Source organism: Pantherophis guttatus, chromosome 4 (genome assembly GCF_059756535.1).
Source record: "Pantherophis guttatus breed Tessera chromosome 4, ASM5975653v1, whole genome shotgun sequence".
NCBI classification, from domain to species: Eukaryota; Metazoa; Chordata; class Lepidosauria; order Squamata; family Colubridae; genus Pantherophis; species Pantherophis guttatus.
Window position 1 is genome coordinate 15,059,821 of NC_142066.1, and position 18,954 is coordinate 15,078,774.

The 18,954-nt window shown below is 45.7% G+C and overlaps 1 protein-coding gene across 1 annotated transcript in view; it reads left to right on the top strand.

Annotated features, from left to right (window-relative positions):
- Window positions 1–14,104, top strand: part of FIS1 (fission, mitochondrial 1) — a 39,123-nt gene extending 25,019 nt beyond the window's left edge. Inside the window, exons 4-5 of the mRNA XM_060684401.2 lie at window positions 8,029–8,134; window positions 12,707–14,104. Of these exons, the coding sequence (XP_060540384.1) occupies window positions 8,029–8,134; window positions 12,707–12,804 (204 nt within the window). The 3' untranslated portion in view covers window positions 12,805–14,104. The remainder of the gene's footprint in view (window positions 1–8,028; window positions 8,135–12,706) is intronic.
- The last annotated feature ends 4,850 nt before the right edge of the window (window positions 14,105–18,954 follow it).

An 18,954-nucleotide genomic window follows, 5' to 3' on the forward strand; every position in this document is an offset into this window, starting at 1 on the left:
CCCCTCCTGGCACGCGATGGCAAAAAGGTTAGCCATCACTGGCCTACACCATTTCTGACAAACTGCAGTCCGAGCTCTTCTTGAAAGCCTCCAGTGATGAAGCTCCCACAACTTCCAAAGGCAACTTCTGTTCCACGGGTTGATTGTTCTCACTGTCAGAAAATTTCTCCTTATTTCTAGGTTGAATCTCTCCTTGTTTAGTTTCCATCCATTATTCCTTGCCTGACCTTCAAGTGTTTTGGAAAATAGCTTGACCCCTTCCTCTCTGTGGCAGCCCCTCAAATATTGGAAGGATCCTATCATGTCTCCCCTGGTCCTTCTCTTTACAAGACTTGCCCAGTTCCTGCAAACCATTCATCGTATGTTTTAGCCTCCAGTCCCCTCATCATCCTGGTTGCTCTTCTCTGCACTTTTTCTAGAGTCTCAACATCTTTTTTTTATAGTGTGGTGACCAAAACTGGATATAGTACTCTATACTCTATACACACCTACTCTATAGGTGTGGTCTTACTAAGACATTACACTAATATTTCCTCTGTACTGAGCCTTATTTTGTTTTTTAACCTTAACCACAAAACAGACCTCTAACTAGGGATCTTTAAAACGATTCCACTCCCACCGATACTTTTCTTCCTTCGGCAATTTGAAAATAAGTTTTCCCAATCTCCTGGTTTTGTGGAGATCAACAGCACCTGTTGTTTTGTCTGGTCTTCTGGAACTGGGGAAGGCGGTGGGATTGTGAAAGAGGAACTCGGAGGGATGTAACTATCTCCCCAACCTTGGCTGTGTGTGGGGTTGACTCTCCCCGTGTCTCCCTGTTCACTTGGCCTTTGCTTTATCTCTTGACGACTAATCTTGGCTTCATAAACTTCATGGAAAGCCGGGGCGTTGGCCATCCTTATCTGTCTTGGCTGATCCTCTTATCTGGGCTTTTTATGGACTGCCACAGTGCCGTGATCATAACTCTTCGATCCTCGGGCATGTTGTCAAGACAGCAGTGCAGATAAGAAGCAAGTTCGGGTCCAAGGGAGGGAGGGAGGAATCTGTGCAAAGCACAGCTGCGCGTACAGTGCATTCCTAATCGTGTTTGCTCAAGAGGAAATCCCACTTGAGCCAGCGGTAGGATACGCGATGAGGCCTTAAGAGAGCAGGAATGGAAGGGGATGGTTGATGGAAGGAAGTTCAGGCTTGTTTTGAAGCTTCTGTGTGGCGCAAGAGATAAGCTGTCAAGATTGCAAGGGTGAGGTGAATTGAATTGAACCCTGTCCAGTTCAAAAACATTATGAGATGGTCTGGAAGTTGTTGTCTCTCTGTTGAACCTCCCTCCAGTGAGTACGCGATGATCCTCTCAAAAACATCTGGATGCCAGACTTCAACATGTTCGTTGCAATGGTGGGATCCTCCCGGTTTAACAACCGGTTCGGTGATCGCGCGCTTTGCGCGCGTGCACAGTTTGAAGAAATCTTCATTTCCGGGTTTCTTCGGAGGAGTAACAGCTGATTCGCATGGCAGTCGGCTCTGCCACGCGAATCAGCTGAGGAGATAAAGGTAGGAAAATAGCACAGGTGGGCGGGTGGGCCCATCTGATCATTGGGGCGAACCGGTTTGCTCCCAGCTGATTGCCGGAGATACCAGTTCCCCTGAACCGGTCCGAACCGGTAGAATCCCACCACTGGTTTGTTGTCTAAAGCAGAAAAGAAGAATGGAAAAGCACAATCTCTCCCTCATATATTGGAGTTATTGCTCCCAACGTTCCGCAGCTGTTAACATCTGGAGAACCTCATGTTGAGAAGTGTTTTTTTCCAGTGGGACCAGTCTATCAGGGCAACCTGGTCTGCCCAATGATGGGACGGCGCAAACTGCTTCCGCTTTCGCCTTTCAGCCCCAATCCAGGAGCCTTCGCAGGCAGTCGCTTTCGCGACAAACCATTTTTGTGTTGAATTTACGTTTACCGACAAAGAAAGAAAGGGAAACCGGTATCTCCAGCAATCAGCTGGGAGCGAACCGGTTCGCCCTGATGATCAGATGGGTCTTTTTCAAACTATTTAGCTCTCATCAGCTAGCCCAGGGGTTGGCAATCTTAAACACTGAAAGAGCCATTTGGACCCGTTTCCCACAGAAAAGAAAACATGGGGAGCCACAAAACCCTTCCCATGTCCGACTATTTCCTGAGCAGTCACAAAACTAATGTATGTAGTTGAATTAAACATTCTGTTTTCTTCTGAAACTTTTCTTTCCTTGGATTTATCCATGGTTGGCCTACAAAAAATCGCATGCCGGCGGTGTCACACATTGGCGATTGTGACGCATATTTTGAGCGACAGAGCTGCAGCAGAGGGATGAAAGAGCCACATGCGGCTCCAGAGCAGCGGGTTGCTGACCCCTGAGCTAGCTATACCCTTCTGGGATTCGAACCCAGGCTACTTGCATATATTTTGTTGTTGTTGTTAGTTGCGAAGTCATGTCCGACCCATCATGACCCCATGGATAACATTCCTCCAGGCCTTCCTGTCCTCTACCAACCTCTGGAGTCATTTAAGCTCCCGCCAACTGCTTCAGTGACTCCATCCAGCCACCTCATTCTCTGCCATCCCCTTCTTCTTTTGCCCTCAATTGTTCCCAGCATTAGGCTCTTCTCCAATGAGTCCTTCCTTCTCATTAGGTGGCCAAAATATTTTGAGTTTCATCTTCAGGATCTGGCCTTCTAAAGAGCAGTCAGGGTTGATCTCCTCTAGGACTTGCATATATTAGGTAAACGTATTACCCTCTAAGCCACGGGCTCTTCTCGCTTTGTCGGCTACACCAGGGGAGAGATTAAGTGTTATAAAGCTCATGTTGAGAAGGGTGTCTGCAGAGGTATCCCATGCCTTCCTTCCTTGAAGTCTTCCTAGGCCCAAGTTCTGGGTAGTCCAGGATTGTGTTCCAGCAGTGGCACATTGGACCAATGTCATCTTGTTTGTTCCCACAACAGCAATGGTTGTAAGCCCTCGCACAACCATTCATTACGAGAAATTTACTGGACAGTTAGAACAATGAATCAGTGGAACGACTTGCCTCCAGAAGTTGTGAATGCTCCAACGCTGGAGGTTTTTAAGAAGAGATTTGGACAGCCGTTTGAATTGGTATAGGTCAGTGATGGCAAATCTTTTTGGGACCAAATGCCCAAACTGGAACGCGCGTACATATGCATGTACCGGAGCACTGAAAATCCGAAGACCAGCTGGCTGGTGCGCGCATGCCTGTTTTTTGGCTGTTTTCTGGGCTGGTTTTCCGGCTGTTTTTCCGGCTGTTTTTCGGGCCGTTTTCCGGCTATTTTCTGGTGCTACGGTGCCCGCGAAGACCAAAAACCAGGAGGGCTCTGCGCATGCCATAGGTCAGTGATGGCTAACCTTTTTGCCATTGCGTGCCAGGAGAGGGGGGGACGGGGGGTGTCGCACGAGTGTGTGCCCATGCCCATAATTCTATGTGCCCTGCCCCCGCGCATGCACATGACCCCCCACTCTTCCCGCTCCTGGCATGTTATGGCCCGGTAGGCTCGTTTTTCTTTCTCACCTGGCTCCAGGGCCTCTCTAAGAGTCTGGAGAGGGTATAAACAGCCTCCTCCCCCCCCCCCCGAGGTCCTCCAGAGACTGAAAACAGCCTGTTTAACAACTTCCGGTGGGACTGGAAGGCCGTTTTTTGCTGTCCTCAGCCTCCAGGGCCTCTCTAGGAGTCTGGGGAGGGCAAAAATAGTCTTCCCTGCTCCCCCGGAGGTCCTCCGGAGGCCGAAAACAGCCCGTTTAACAACTTCCGGTCCCACCGGAGCTGAGTTCGCATGCCCACTGATATGGCTATGTGTGCCACCGGTTCGCCATCACGGCCGTAGGTTCACCATCACAGGTATAGGTCTTTCTGCCCGAGCAGGGGGTCAGACTAGAAGACCTCCAAGATCCCTTCCAACTCTGTTATTCTGTTTTGCTATCCTTCAAAGTCACAACGGCACTGGAAAAAGTGACTTACGATCGTTTTTCACAGTGACGACTGTTGGCAGCATGCCCCATAGTCACGTGACCAAAATTTGGATGCTTGGCAACTGACATGTATTTGTGACGATGGCAGTTTCCCGGGGGTCATGTGATCCCCTCTTGCAACCTTCTGACAAGCAGCGTCAATGGGGGAAGCCAGATGCATTGAACAACCGTGTTGCTAACTTAAGGACTGCAGTGATTCACTGAACAACTGTGTGGTAAGAAAGGCCGTAATATGGGGCAAAACTGACCTAACAACTGTCTTGCTGTTGGAAAATTTGGGCTCAATTGTGGTTGTAAACTAAGGATTACCCTTACCCTGGTTATCTACGAGACCGCCTGCTGCCACCAGTAGCCTCCCACCGGCCGGTACGCTCTCCTAGAGAGGGGCTCCTCCGGGTGCCGTCGGCCAAACAATGTCGACTGGCGGCCCCCAGGGGGAGAGCCTTCTCTGTGGGGGCACCTACTATCTGGAATGAGCTCCCCCCGGAGATACGGAGGATCCCGGATCTACGCACCTTCCGCCGCACTCTTAAAACCTTTTTATTCCACCAGGCTGGTCTGGCCTAATTTTTTTTCCCTTTTTCCCTTTTAAAACACAAATTTTAATTTGTTTTTAATTTATTGGGGTGTTTTTAAATCTGTTTTCGGCCAAATTGTTTAATTTGGTTTTATTCTGTTTTTAAATTTTGTATTTATGTGTTTTTATCTTGTGGCTGTTGACCGCCCTGAGTCCTTCGGGAGTAGGGCGGTATACAAATCAAATAAACTAAACTAAACTAACTAACTTATTTAATTTTGTAGGTATCTGGTCCCTGAACATGGATAATACTGTTGTGTTTAATAACCACTTTTGGGTTTTCTGTCTATAAGAATGGACAACTTCCTTGGAATGTGTCCATAGTCATTAGATTTAATCCCCATACCTGTCTCCTTACGGGGACCGCCTCTGCCCTATTGTCTCTACCTGTAATGGTAGGTGAGAATGGCCTTGAACGACGGGGCAAAGAAATGCTGCCTAGGAAACGGTCAGATAAGAAAAGGCCATATAATGGGTGGAGAAAGACTCAGAAGGGATCCACCCTCATTTCCCGGGCTGCTAAGGAGACGGAAGAATTGTACTTTCAGATGCGCAAGTTTCTATTAAGGTGAACAGTACAGGTAGTCCTCGACTTAACGGCCACGCGTTTTCTGTGGCTAAGTGAGACATTTGTTAAGTGCATTTTGCCCCATTTTACAAACTGCACGTGACCTTGGGATGAAGCAATTGTTGTAAATGCAGTATTTTTAGGACTATAAGAAACACTTTTTTGTCTCCCAAAAGGGGGGGAAAAGTCTGTGTGTCTTATAGACCGAATATTGCTGCAGCTCCGCCCACCCACTTGTTTTTCTGAAAAAACGGGCTGAAAAAAGCCTTGAAAATGGACCGAAAATCCCCCCTCAAAAATGGGCTGAAAGAAGCCTCAAAAATGGGCTGAAAAAGGCCTTAAAAATGGACCGAACCCCCCCCTCAAAAATGGGCTGAAAGAAGCCTCGAAAATGGGCTGAAAAAAGCCTCGAAAACGAGCCAAAAAAAGTCTCAAATATGGGCCGAAAAAGCCCTGAAAACAGGCCGAAAAAAGGCTGGAAAAGGGCCAAAAAAGGGGCTGAAAATGGGGTGCGCGGAGGCCAAAAACCTTTTTTGTTGTTTTCCTCTTCTAAAATTAGGTGCGTCTTACAGTCAGGTGTGTCTTATAGTCCGAAAAATACGGTACATGCCAGGGTCCCGAATTTTGATTTCATGTCCAGGTGGACATTACGATAGTCCTGCGAAGTGTGCATATATAAAGGTAAAGGTTCCCCTCGCACATATGTGCTAGTTGTTCCCGATATATATATATATATATATATATATATATATATATATATATATATATATATATATATAAAATATAAAATCGTTTTTTTCAGCACCTTTGTAACTTCGAACAGATGTTAAACAAATGGCTGATAGTGGAAGACTATTTGTATTAAAATAAATGAATATAAGGAGCATGGATAGGAAGTCCTCGACGTATGACAACAACGGAGCCCAAAATTTCTGTAGGTTAAGCAAAACATTGGTTAAGTGAGTTTTGCCCCATTTTAAGACTTTTCTTGCCACAGTTATTAAGTGAATCACTGCAGATGTTAAATTAGTCCCACGGTTGTTAACTGGAACTGGCTTCCCCATTGATTTTGCTTGTCAGAAGGTCGCAAAAGGCGATCACATGAGTCTGGAAGACCGTCATAAATATGAATCAGTTGAATTTGAATTTGAATTCTGATCACGTCATGGCGGGGAGGCTACGAACGGTCATAAGTATGACAAATGGTCTTAAGTCTCTTTTTTTCAGTGTCGTCGTAGCTTTGAACGGTCTCTAAACGGACTGCTGTAAGTCCAGGACTACCTGTAAAATAGAATTAATTCATCTTCTCATGTTCTCCCTGTATGATCTTCCTCGTAAGGCTGACAGTTAAGGAATGTCGGCCAGCAGGGCTCACGGCTTTCTGCCATGGCACCTGCTCTATGGAACATCATTCCTCCTGAGATTCTCAGTCATCCAGGTCACAGTTGCCCCAAAGGTGCTTTTTCAAAAGACAACTGGATTTTTTTTTCATTGAAGACGTTTCACTTCCCATCTAAGAAGCTTCTTCAGTTCTGTCAGAAGTGGAGAGAAGCGAAACATGAAGAGAAGAGAAGTGAAACGTCTTCAGGGAAAAACAAGGAAAGTCCAGTTATCTTTTCGAAAAAAAAGCATATTTGGGACATTCCTCCTGAGGTTAGGTTAATGCTGACCCTGCTGTCCTTTCTCAAAACCCTAAAAATATGGTTTTTTTCCTCAGATCTGTAGCCCCAGAAGTGTAATAGAAGCTGTCCCTTGGTTTCTTGACAGATGTTTTATAAAGCTCAGCTGCCATGTTTTTAATTTTAATTTATATGTTTTATTTGTGTTTATCTATTTTCTGGTAAGTCATCTAGAGACAATAGAATAGAATAGAATAGAATAGAATAGAATAGAATAGAATAGAATAATAGAATAGAATAGAATAGAATAGAATAGAATAGAATAGAACAGAACAGAACAGAACAGAACAGAACAGAACAGAACAGAACAGAACAACAGAATAACAGAATAACAACAGAACAGAACAGAACAGAACAGAATTCTTTATTGGCCAAGTGTGATTGGACACACAAGGAATTTGTCTTTGGTGTATATGCTCTCAGTGTACATAAGGAGAATAAAATATATTCATCAAGAATAAAAAGTTACAACACTTAGTGATAGTCAAGGTTACTAATAAGCTATCAAATCGTACTAGGAAACAAGTAAAAACAATATAAATTGAAAGATACAAGCACATGGTTATAGCAATAAGTGGGAAGAGATTGATACTAGTGAGGAAGAGAAGAACATATGTGAGATAACAACAGAAAAATTTATTTGAATAATTCCTGAACTATTTTCCTTTCCTGACCATAACTAAGAATTCACAGGCTTCCAGTCCCAAAACTTTGTATAGATCGTCCTCGACTTAACAACAGTTCATTTAGTGACCGTTTGAACGGCCCGGAAAAAAGCGACAGGACTAATTTTCATACGTACGACCGTTGTGGCATCCCACATCCACACAAACAAAATCCAGACGCTTTGTGCCACAGACTTGTATTTATGACGGTTGCCGTGTCTCGGGGTCACGTGTTCGCCTTTTGTAACCTCCTGACAAGCAAAGTCAACGGGGAAGCCACGTTCACTTAATAACTGTGGCAAGAAAGGTCGTAAAATGGGGCAAAGCTCACTTCACAAAGGCCTCACTTAGCAACCGAGATGTTGGGCTCCATTGCGGTCGTAAGTCGAGGAACTACCTGTGCCCATCCCCTATTGTTGTTAGAACTTGAGAACATCCATCTGCTTCTGTTGTTCTTTCCTACGATGGGTCGGCGTGACTTCACCTGGTGTCCAAGATATGACTGCTGTTCTTTCTTTCTCCGTGACAGGAATACGAAAAGGCCCTGAAGTACATCCGGGGCCTGTTGAAGACTGAGCCAAGCAACACGCAAGCTTTGGAGATGGAAAAACTGATCAAGAGAGCCATGCAGAAAGGTTAGGGGCAGTGGTGGTATTCAGCTGGTTTGTAGCAGAGATCACGGGTGGGCGAGCGCATGTAAGGAAGGCGCGCGCGGGGCGAACCTGTGGTAAAAATATGTGAAACCCACCTCTGGTTAGGGGGCAGAGGTGGGGTAGAGAAGGCCGGTCCTTTTTAGCTCACATCGATTGTACTGGATCCCAGTCCAAAGAACAACGGCTAATGGGATTTTCCCCAATCTGCTGTTATTCTTTTTAACCTCTGGGTTATCCTGGTTTGTAAAGAATTGAGCTAAACACAGCTTCACAGTTGCGAGACCAAAACGTGCACTAATCTAACCCTAACCATGAATCAGAAGTGCAATCTTGGCTTTTAACAAATGCAACAAACCTGGATGATTAAAGAGTGTTATTTCTATCTAGAGAACTATGAAAGTGAGAGGTGGTACACTCTCAGCAAACTGGTTTTATTTAAATATACATACATACATACATACATACATACATACATACATGCATACATGCATACGTACATACCAGTGGTGGGTTTCAAAATTTTTTACTACCGGTTCTGTGGGCTTGGCTTGGTGGACATGGCGTGGCTTGGTGGGCATGGCAGGGGAAGGATACTGCTAAATCCCCATTTCCTCCTGATCAGCTGGGACTCGGGAGGCAGAGAATAGATGGGGGCGGGGCCAGTCAGAATTTTTACTACGGGTTCTCCGAACTACTCAAAATTTCCGCTACCGGTTCTCCAGAACTGGTCAGAACCTGCTGAACCTCTAAAACATACATACATACTTGTGTTTCCCTGAAAATAAGACCGGGTCTTATTTTCCTTTGGGCCTCAAAATAAGCACTAGGGCTAATTTTCAGGGGTGTCTTATTTTTTTTCCCCATGTACGGGAGGCCCACTTCTGCTTGCTCGTGGCCGCAACGGAACATTAGGCAGAGTGATGCACCAGTGCTGTGGCCACGAGGCGAGGCGGCGGTGGAGTTGCTCTACGTGCCCTGCACTGATTTACACCCCGACACTTGCCTCACCTCACGGCCGTGGCACCAACACACCACTCGGCCTCCTGCTCCATTGTCACCGCGAACAAAGCAGAAGTAGACCGGCAGCCATGTGGGTTCCTGCTGCACATAGCTGCTGGTGCTGCCACCGCGAGACAGATGTCGGGGCGTGGATGGCCTGGGCTGCGGGGGCCCTGAAGTAAGCCGGTGTGGGGCAGATTCATTCACTCACTTTGCCTCGTGGCCGCGGCACCTCAACAACAAAATGGGCAGCCAGTTGGCTGCACAGGCTCTTAAGTAGGGCTTATTTTGGGGATAGCACTAATATTAACCTAAATCTTCTCCCCTTTTTAAATGTAAATTTTAATTTGTTTTTAAATTGTGGGGTATTTTAAATTTGTTCAACCAAATTATTTAATTCGTTTTTAACTTATTTTAAATTTTTGTATTTATGTGTTTTATCTTGTGGCTGCTCATCGCCCTGAGTCCTTCGGGAGAAGGGTGGTATAGAAATTTAATAAAATAAATAAATAAAATAAATTAGGCACAAATGTATAAAACAGCCTAGGGCAGTGATGGTTAACCTTTTTGGTGCCGAATGCCCAAAGCGTGTGCATGTATCTGAATGCACGCGCGTGTGCCCAAATCCCCAAAATGCAATGCAAGCACCCCCGTGCCCCATTTTGGCTTCCAGGTTGGTGCAGGAGGCTTTCCAGGCCAAACCCCGTGTCCCATTTTGTGCCTGGAAAGCCTCCTGCACCAAAATGGGGCGCTGCGCAAGGCTCCTCCATTGCCCCATTTTCAGCCTGGAAAGCCTCCTGCACCCCCCTCTGCGCATGCTCCCTGCCCGCCCACGCATGCGCGGCAAATACACTAAGACCAGCTTGCCAACAGGAGGTGTGTGCGCATGCGCGGTGCAGCTGGGTTGGAGCGATGGCTGGCACGCCCACAGAGAGGGATCTATGTGCCACCTGTGGCACGCATGCCATAGGTTTGCCATCATGGGCCTAGGGCAGTGATAGCTAACTTTTTTGCCATCGCGTGCCAAAAGCAGGGGGAGCACAGGGGGGCGCACCCATAATTCAATGCCCTCCGCACATGCGGATGTGACACCCCCCGGTCCACCCGCTTTTGGCACGGTGAGCCCAGTAGGCCTGTTTTTCGCCCTCCCCAGGCTCCAGAGGCTTTCTAGGAGCCTGGGGAGGGCAAAAACAGCCTTTCCCACTCCTCCGGAGGCCCTCCGGAGGCCGGAAACAGCTAGTTTGCCAACTTCTGGTGTGCCCGGAAGGCCTGAAAACCAGCTGGCCAGCATGCGCATGCTTAGTGGAGCTGAACTAGGGCAATGCTCGCGTGCCCACATATATGGCTCCATGTGCCACATATGGCACACGTGCCATAGGTTCGACATCACGGGCCTAGGGCTTATTTTCGGGATAGGGCTTATTTTCAGGGAAACGGTATATACACATATATATACACACATACATAAATATAGGTAGTCCTTGACTTACAGCCCCTCTTTTAGTGACCGTTCGAAATTACAGCAGCATTAAAAAAAAAAAAAGTGACCCATGACTGTTTTTCACACTTAACGACGGTTGCAGTTACGACATGATCAAAATTCAGACGCTTGGCAATCGGCATGCATTTATGCCGGTTGCCGTGCTCCAGGATTCGGTGATCAGCTTTTGTGACCACCTGACATGCAAAGTGAAAGTGGGAAAGCCGGATTCCCTTAACAACCGTGTTACTAAGTTAACGGCTGCCGGGATTTGCTTAACAACCGTGGCAAGAAAGGTCGTAAAATGGAGAGACGCGACCTAGAAATAAGGAGAGTGACAGTGAGAACAATGGAACGGCTTGCCACCAGAAGTAGTACTCCCAACACTGGAAGTTTTGAAGAAGACTGTGGAAAGCCATTTGTCTGAAATGGGGTAGGGTCTCCTGTTTGAGCAGAGGGTTGGACTAGAAGACCTCCAAGGTCCCTTTGAACTCACTTATGCTGTAAAACGAGCAAAACTTAATTGTTTCACTTAGCAACCGAAATTTGGGCTTAACTGTGGTCATAGGTCAAGAACTACTTATACATGCATGCATATATACATACATACAGTAGTGGCCAAAATTGTGGAAACCTTTTGGGAAAAAGTGTAGTGTCCAAAACCAGCTAATAACACCACTTTTTTGGGGGAGTAGTACCATAAAATTATATATCAACGGAAAGATAATTTAATCAAGAATGTAACGCAATAACTTTTATGAAGGATTTGCTATTAGAATAGCAGTTACAGTATAAAGAAGAAAAGTGAAACACGTAGAAAAACAACAAGATATACAAAAATGATCACCATAGAAATAAATGAGATATACAAATGATCAGTTAACACGTAGTTGGGTAACCTTTAGCATTACAACGTCTTACAACATCTTCCCATGGAGTGAACCAAGTCTTTTAGTTCTGCAGCTGTTATGTTTGTTTTGTTTTATGTTTGTTTTATTAGATTTATATACCGCCCTACTCCCGAAGGACTCAGGGTGGTGAACAGGCACAAAATAAAATACATAGATACAAAAGTTAAAAGACATAATTAAAACCAGATGAAATAATTTAGCCCGAGACAATTAAAAAATCCCAATAATTCAAAACAGATTAAAATTTTGATTTAAAAGAATTTTAAAACAGGGGAGAAAATTAGGCCAGTCCGCCTTGCTGGAATAGGAGAATCTTAAGAGCACGGCGGAAAGTGCGTAGATCCGGGATCCTCCGTATCTCTGGGGGGAGCTCGTTCCAGATAGTGGGTGCCCCCACAGAGAAGGCCCTCCCCTGGGGGCCGCCAGTCGCATTGTTTAGCTGACAGCACCCGGAGGAGCCCCTCTCTATGAGAGCTTACCGGCCGGTGGGAGGCTGCTTGTGGTAGTAGGCGGTCCCGTAAATAACCAGGTCCTAAGCCATGGAGCGCTCTAAAGGTGGTAACCAAAACCTTGAAGCGCACCCAGAAGACTACCGGGAGCCAGTGCAGCTCGCGCTAATGTGAAACCAAGGTTGAAGGATTGCTTTTATTAACTGGGTTTTATTGCTGGATTGCTTCTGACTAACAAGTTTCTTTCGTCGGCTCCATAGATTTTCAATTTGGGTTAAGGTCTAGGCTATTCCCAGGCCATCCCAGCAGTGGGATAGGATTATCTTGAAACTCAAAAAAAAAATAAAAAATGGTGTTGTTAGCCATCAAACCTCCAAAATACACTTTTCCCAAAAGATTTCCACAATTTTGGCCACTACTGTACACTCCACAGCAGTTAATGTTTAAAGATTGCTCAGTAATTGTGTGTCTCTGAAAGGACCCAAGCTAGGATTGATGGCCAAGGGATCTTGGTTGACCTCAGGAAGGCAGGCGTGGCGGCTACTACTCCTTTGAAGGGGTGGGGGGTGAGTGGGTGGGAGATGAGTTGGTTGCCATGGTAACAGGTTTGTCCCGCACGCCCCTCTCTCCCTTTCGTCCAAAGTCCCTTCGGCGTGTCCGTCTTTAACTGACCCTCAAGGATGACACCCCCCCTCCCTTCTTGTTCTCTCCACAGATGGCTTGGTTGGCATGGCGATCGTTGGCGGCATGGCGTTGGGAGCAGCCAGTCTGGCGGGCCTGATTGGCTTGGCCATTGCCAAATCCAAATCCTAAGGCGGATAGGGGTTAGGCCTCCCTTCTCTTCCTCTGGTGGAGCAGCCCGGCCTGGCAGCTTGGAAGACCCAACCCTTCAAGAGAAGCGAGTGGAGGGATGGTTCAAAATTCTTTTTGTTTTTCTTCAAATGTCACTAACGCTGACTGTAATTCCTGGATTTTCGGTCCTCTTTTTTTTTTTCTTTTCCTGCCGATCAGCTGCCACGCTCATGAGGGCAAAGGGCCATGATAATGCAGAATTTGCCCAGAGAATGAGGGTGCCCTGAGACTATAATCCAATTTTTCCTCTTGCGTTAATCCAAGATGAGGTTCTTCTGCTTGTCTCTCCTCCGCTGATACAAGAAGACGTACTAAGTCCTCTCTCTCTCTCTGCCTTTCACTTGTCCCAAAAGTTTGGAGGTCTCTTCTGCTGAAGTACGGGAGCAAAACCACCTTGGTGTCTCTTCCGGAGAAAAAACCAGGATGTCCTTCTGCCTTTCGGATGAAGCTTTGATCAAGTGCTGGAGACAAGGCAGCCTTCTGGGATGGGTGGGAAAAAGCAGCAAGTTTTCCACCGGCAGAATATTCCCTTCACAGTGTGTGTAGTCAGGATGAATCCATGGTTAACACTAGATTTTTATTTTTTTTTAATTTCCTTGTAATGCTTAGCCGGGTAGGCTCCTGAATTCTTCCAATTTCTTTTTTTAAAAAGTCATTTTTGTGAAGGTAAAGAGGCTGGGTAGGCTCAGCAAGAGGCCCACCTGTTTGGGCTTCTGACAATGGACAATGGTATATGAGTAGTCCACTCCAAGCCACACCACCTCTAGCTGAACTACAATACCCAAAACTCCTCGCTCTTGACCATGTTAACCTAGACCTGCTTAGATCTGAAGCTCACAAGTCAGCTAGCTTGAGTAAGACGTCGGTCTATATCTGAGGTGGGGAACCATGGCCCCCTTTATGACTTGTGGACTTCAACTCCCAGAATTCCTGAGGGAACTATGGCCCCCTTTATGACTTGTGGACTTCAACTCCCAGAATTCCTGAGCTGGCTGGCTTAGGAATTCTGGGAGTTGAAGTCCACAAGTCATAAAGGGGGCCATAGTTCCCTCAGGAATTCTGGGAGTTGAAATCCACAAGTCATAAAGGGGCCATGGTTTTCCACCCCTGGTTTAATTGATACCCTATCATGAGTGTTGGATGGTTCACACCATTGGAAAACATCAACTCTTTTTTTTCCCCTCCCCCTGAATGAGGTATTTGTATCGTTTTCTAGCCTCCGGGTGGCATGAAGGAAGAATAAAATTCATTGAGAGAATGATGTCATTGGTTTCCTCAACTCTTGGTTTCTGCCTTTCGGGAAGGGTGAAGGAAGGGCAAGCCGCAAATCAGGTCATTCGTGAGAACGCTGTAAAAACGTTGCGTACTGCGCTTGCCTCAGATGTCAGGATGCAAATGCGTAGCCGTGTTTGCACACCTCCCCCCCCCGAGCCCGTTATCGTATTGGCACCCTTTCGGCAAGCCACCAATGGACCATGATCCCTTGCCAACCTTCCTTCCTTCCTTCCTTCCTTCCTTCCTTCCTTCCTTCCTTCCTTCCTTCCTTCCTTCCACTCTCTCTTTCCCTGTCTCTCTTTTTTCTTTCTTTTTCTTTTTCTTTCTCTCCCTCTCTATCTGTCTCTGTCCCTGTCTGTCTGTCTTCCTTCTTTCCTTCCTTTCTCTGTCTCTCTCTGTGTCCCTGTCTGTGTGTCTGTTTCTCTCTTTCTCTGTCTCTGTCTCTCTCTTTCTCTCTGTCTCTCTGTCTTTCTTCCTTTGTCTCTTTTTCTTTCTCTTTTTCTCTGACTCTCTCTTTCTTCCTTTCTTTCTCTTTCCTTCCTTCCTTTTTTCTTTCTTTTCTTTTCTTTTTTTCTTTTTTTCTTTTTTTTTCTTTTTTCTTTTCTTTTTTTTTCTTCACATGTCCTGGGTTCTCTCTCTGAAAAGAGAGTTATTATCGCAGGTAATAATATTTCTATAACCCTGGATTTTTGCCAAGGTCTGCCTGGATAATAACCACCTTTTTGGCTCACCTTGTACTCTGATGCATTGGCAGCAAAAAACGGCTTAATTGCTTTGAAAGAACCCATGCCAAGTGCAGCAACACAACCCAAGGCCGATCTTCGAAAAGGTGCAGATGGCCAGTTTCGCAAGCCGTCGGTCTTGGGGTGGGGGCCAACTCATGCCTGTGAAAAAGACCTGCGCACCACCTAGAACATTCCAGAAATTTTCAAGGTAGCTTTCGGACTAAGCATGTTCCTTGCCCGGTTTATAGAATGACTAGCAAGAAAAGTGGTTTTGTTCCTGTCTGGTAGTTTGTTCCATCCGGCACTTTTTTATTTTTCTTCCTAGATTTTAAACCTAGAGCGCAACAGTTTTGCTCTCTGGTGGCTTAGCAGCCGAGGCGAAGAACTTTCTTCCCACATCAAAGGTTGTGAAATAGCTGTAGCTCACATTAAATTCAAGATCCTCCCTTCCAAACGACTACTTCCGTATGGGATTCGGCCTGGTTCAATGGCTGGTGCCTCACTGAGAGAAGGAAAAGGACTTAAGCTTGAATCTGTGTGGAAAGCTCGACTTTTTTCTTTTTCAAAGGGTGCCTTACCTTTCGTGGCACTGCTTGATGGTTTCTTCAGAAGTCTGCAAAGACTTGGCTGTTCCTTCAGGGACCAGGGCCAGGATGTTCATGGTGCTCTTGCATTGGGTGGGTGTGAGATTTTGGGAACGAGATTTTTATCGGGGCCTAACCTTGGTTTTTCTTTGAAAGGGTTTTAGTTTTGGCCACCGGCCACTGTTCCATGGGGTCAGATACTGTAAGTCATCATAGGAAAAAAAGAAGGAAGGGAGTGATGAAGGAAGAAGGGAGGGAGGGAGGAAGGAAAAAAAGGAAAAAGGGAGGGAGGGAGGAAGAAAAAAGTAAAAGAAAAGAAGGAAAAGTAAAGGGAGATAGGAAGGAAGAAAAGGGAGGAAAGGAGGGGAAAAAAGGAAGGAAGAAAAAAGAAAAAGGAAGAGACGCAAGAAAAGAAAGGGAAAAAAGGAAAAGAAAAAGAATGAAAAAAATAGATGGGCAAGTCTTGGGAAAATAACTTAAATAATGCTATGTGGCAAAACATGCATTGTGTCTTAACTGAGCATGCAAAATCGTCCTGTTTGCACAGGACTCTAATCCTACATATTTATTTACCCTGGGTAGTTTACCTAAAAGGAGCTTTCTGGTCTAGATGCCTGCTTAGAAATAAGCCCCATTATTTAAAGCCAGCTTTTGTTGAGCCCAAATGGGTTGGTTTGCTTTTGGTTTCAATGCCCTTTGTGCCAATCCAACTGTGGTAGTTTAGAAACATCATTGCTGTGAAAGATGCCTTTGTTGACTTATTCCACAAACCACAACTGAGCGCAAAGTGTTGGACTCTAGTCCACGGCTAGGCCCAGGCCAAGCAAACAAAAACCAGGATGTTACATAGTTGCTAAGTTGTGGTTTAAGGTGTTTTTGACGACTCGCCTAGTCACACTGCATAGCTTGATAAGCGAACAATATTAAGTGGGTTAGTGCAAGTATATATACCGTGTTTCCCCGAAAATAAGAACCTGTCTTATATTTTTTTTGAGCCCTGAAATAAGCGCTTGGCCTTATTGCCATGCGCTCAAAAGCCCGATTGGGCTTATTATCAGGGATGTCTTATTTTGGGGGAAACAGGGTAAAAGTGTGGCACTTAATTTTGTATGTGTAAAAAAGGATGCTGGAGCTGAGAAAAATCACCGTGCTTTTCAGAGTATAAGCATTTCCCCCCCCCAAAGAGGGTGGAAATGTCAGTGTGTCTTATAGACCGAATACGGCCATTTTTGGCCTCCCAAAACACACACACCCCGCGGGTCCCGTTTTCATAAAAAACGGGACGTGTAGAGGGTTTGGGAGGCCTTCAGAGTGCTCCTGCGGGCTGGGGAGGACAAAAACGGGATGTGTGGGGGGTTTTGGGAGGCCAGAAACGGGCTCGTTTTTCACAAAAACGGGACGCGCAGAATGCTTGGGAGGCCTGCAGAGTGCTCCTGGGGGCTGGGGAGGGCAAAAATGGGACACATAGGGGGTTCGGGAGACGAAAAGTGGCCTATTTTTTGCGAAAACGGGTCCGTTTTTTGAAAAAATGAGATGCGCAGAGGGTTTGAGGGCCTGCAGAATGCTCCTGGTGGCTGGGGAGGGCAAAAACAGGATGCGTGGGGGGGGGGGTTCAGGAGGCCAGAAACGGGCTCGTTTTTCACAAAAGCGGGACGCACAGAGGGCTTGGGAGGCCTGCAGAGTGATCCTGGGGACCGGGGAGGGCAAAAACCCGACGCGCGCAGGCCAAACACTGTGTTTTTTTTCTTGTTTTCCTTTTCGAAATCTTGCGCGTCTTATACTCTGGTGCATCTTATAGTCTGAAAAATACAGTACTTTTTAGTGCCTTCTGGAATCCAGCTATTCACCACTGTTTTGTTTCCATTTCATGAAATTTTGACCCTTTTCACTTGCTGTAGAGTCCTGTACCTTTGTATAAAGATATTATTATTATTATTATTATTATTATTATTATTATTATTATTATTATTATTATTATTATTATTATTATTATTATTTTAAATGCTTTGTCCAGCTTCCCTTGTTCTTTTTTCTTTTCCTACCCATCTTTTCTAAAAAAATTTCCATGAAATGTAGGTGGCGGGGGAGGGGGGGAGAAATTTCTCAGTTCGCCCAGCTTGACTTTCGGTGTTGTCTGATCCACGTGTTAAACATCCAGATGTGAGTCACCTCCCTTCAACTTCCCCAATGGGTTCTTGTTTCATTCACTCAGAAGTTTTGGCCAATTCTGTATTTTATTTTTTGTTTTATTTTTTTTGCTGGGACAAAGCACTCTTTGCTTTCAAAAGGAAAAGGGCAGTTGAATGGGTAAAAGCATTCCGTGACGTCTTTAGAAATGAAAACGATAATTTCTAGGAAGTAAGGAGGAAAAAAAAAAACAATAATTAGGATTTATCCACCCCCCCACCCCCAGTTTACTGGTTTCTAAGTTGTGCAAGCTACAGAATTTTGATCTTTCATGTTCAGTTGTGACTCTGAGACAAGACTTGGCTAGGCCCCAGCGAAATTCATGGGAATTAAATTACTCATGTTTGTGATGTGAACATTCTCCAGGATGTATCTTTAATAACAATATTTTAGAAGGGTAGGTAGCAGGTATGTGGCTATAATGCTCAAAGTTATGCACGGTATTCATCCTGCCTCAAACTAAAAAGACTCCGGAAAGGCTGTATGTTGACACTGAAAAAAAAATATATTTTCTTGATTTGACTGCTCTGTGTCCCGGAAGAGTGGTGATTTCTATAAATAGTTGTGCCCAGTTGGTGGGATTCAAATAATTTAACAACCGGTTCTCTGCCCTAATGACCAGCTGGGTGGGTGTGGCCATGGTGGGCGTGGCCAGGAGGTGTGACAGGCAGCACTCGGCCTCCTGTACCCCCGTGGGAGCAAAAACGGGCTGCGGGGTGGGGGGACGTACCACCCCCTGTGCCCCATTTTGGGCCTAGGAGGCCTCCCTGAAGCCTCCTGAGAGCAAAAACAGGCCATGGGGGAGGGGGGGTTTAGGAGGCCTCCCTGCACTTACCTGGGAGCCAAAATTGGGCGCTTAGGGACTCCTGGAAGGGGCGGAGCGGGGCCAGCCAGGAATTTAACTACCGAACCGGCTGGATCCCACCACTGGTTGTACCTATTGTTTGATGCACGCATTTCAAACATTGCACGCTCACCTATCCTAGGTCCTTTAATTGATGCGCCTCGCTTTTTTCTTCATGCATTTGGAATTACGGCTTTGGACCTTCGCTTGCTCCTTCCGGCTAGTTCCCCTGGTTGACACCAAACACACATTTTCTCTTCGCTTGGTTTATTTTTTTATATCCAGACCGACATGGAGATATCGGAAATAAAAGAACCTTTTGCTCATCGTAACGGCAAATCTAATTAACATGTAAAGTCTTTCCAGAAATCTGTCTTTCTTTTCTTTTCTGGGTCAGAAATCAGCAATTTGTTGGATTCTCCATTGTTCAAAAAAAAAAAAAAAAAAGGTCGATACCTTTATTTAAGTTTATTAAGGGGTCTTTCTTCTAAGGCTC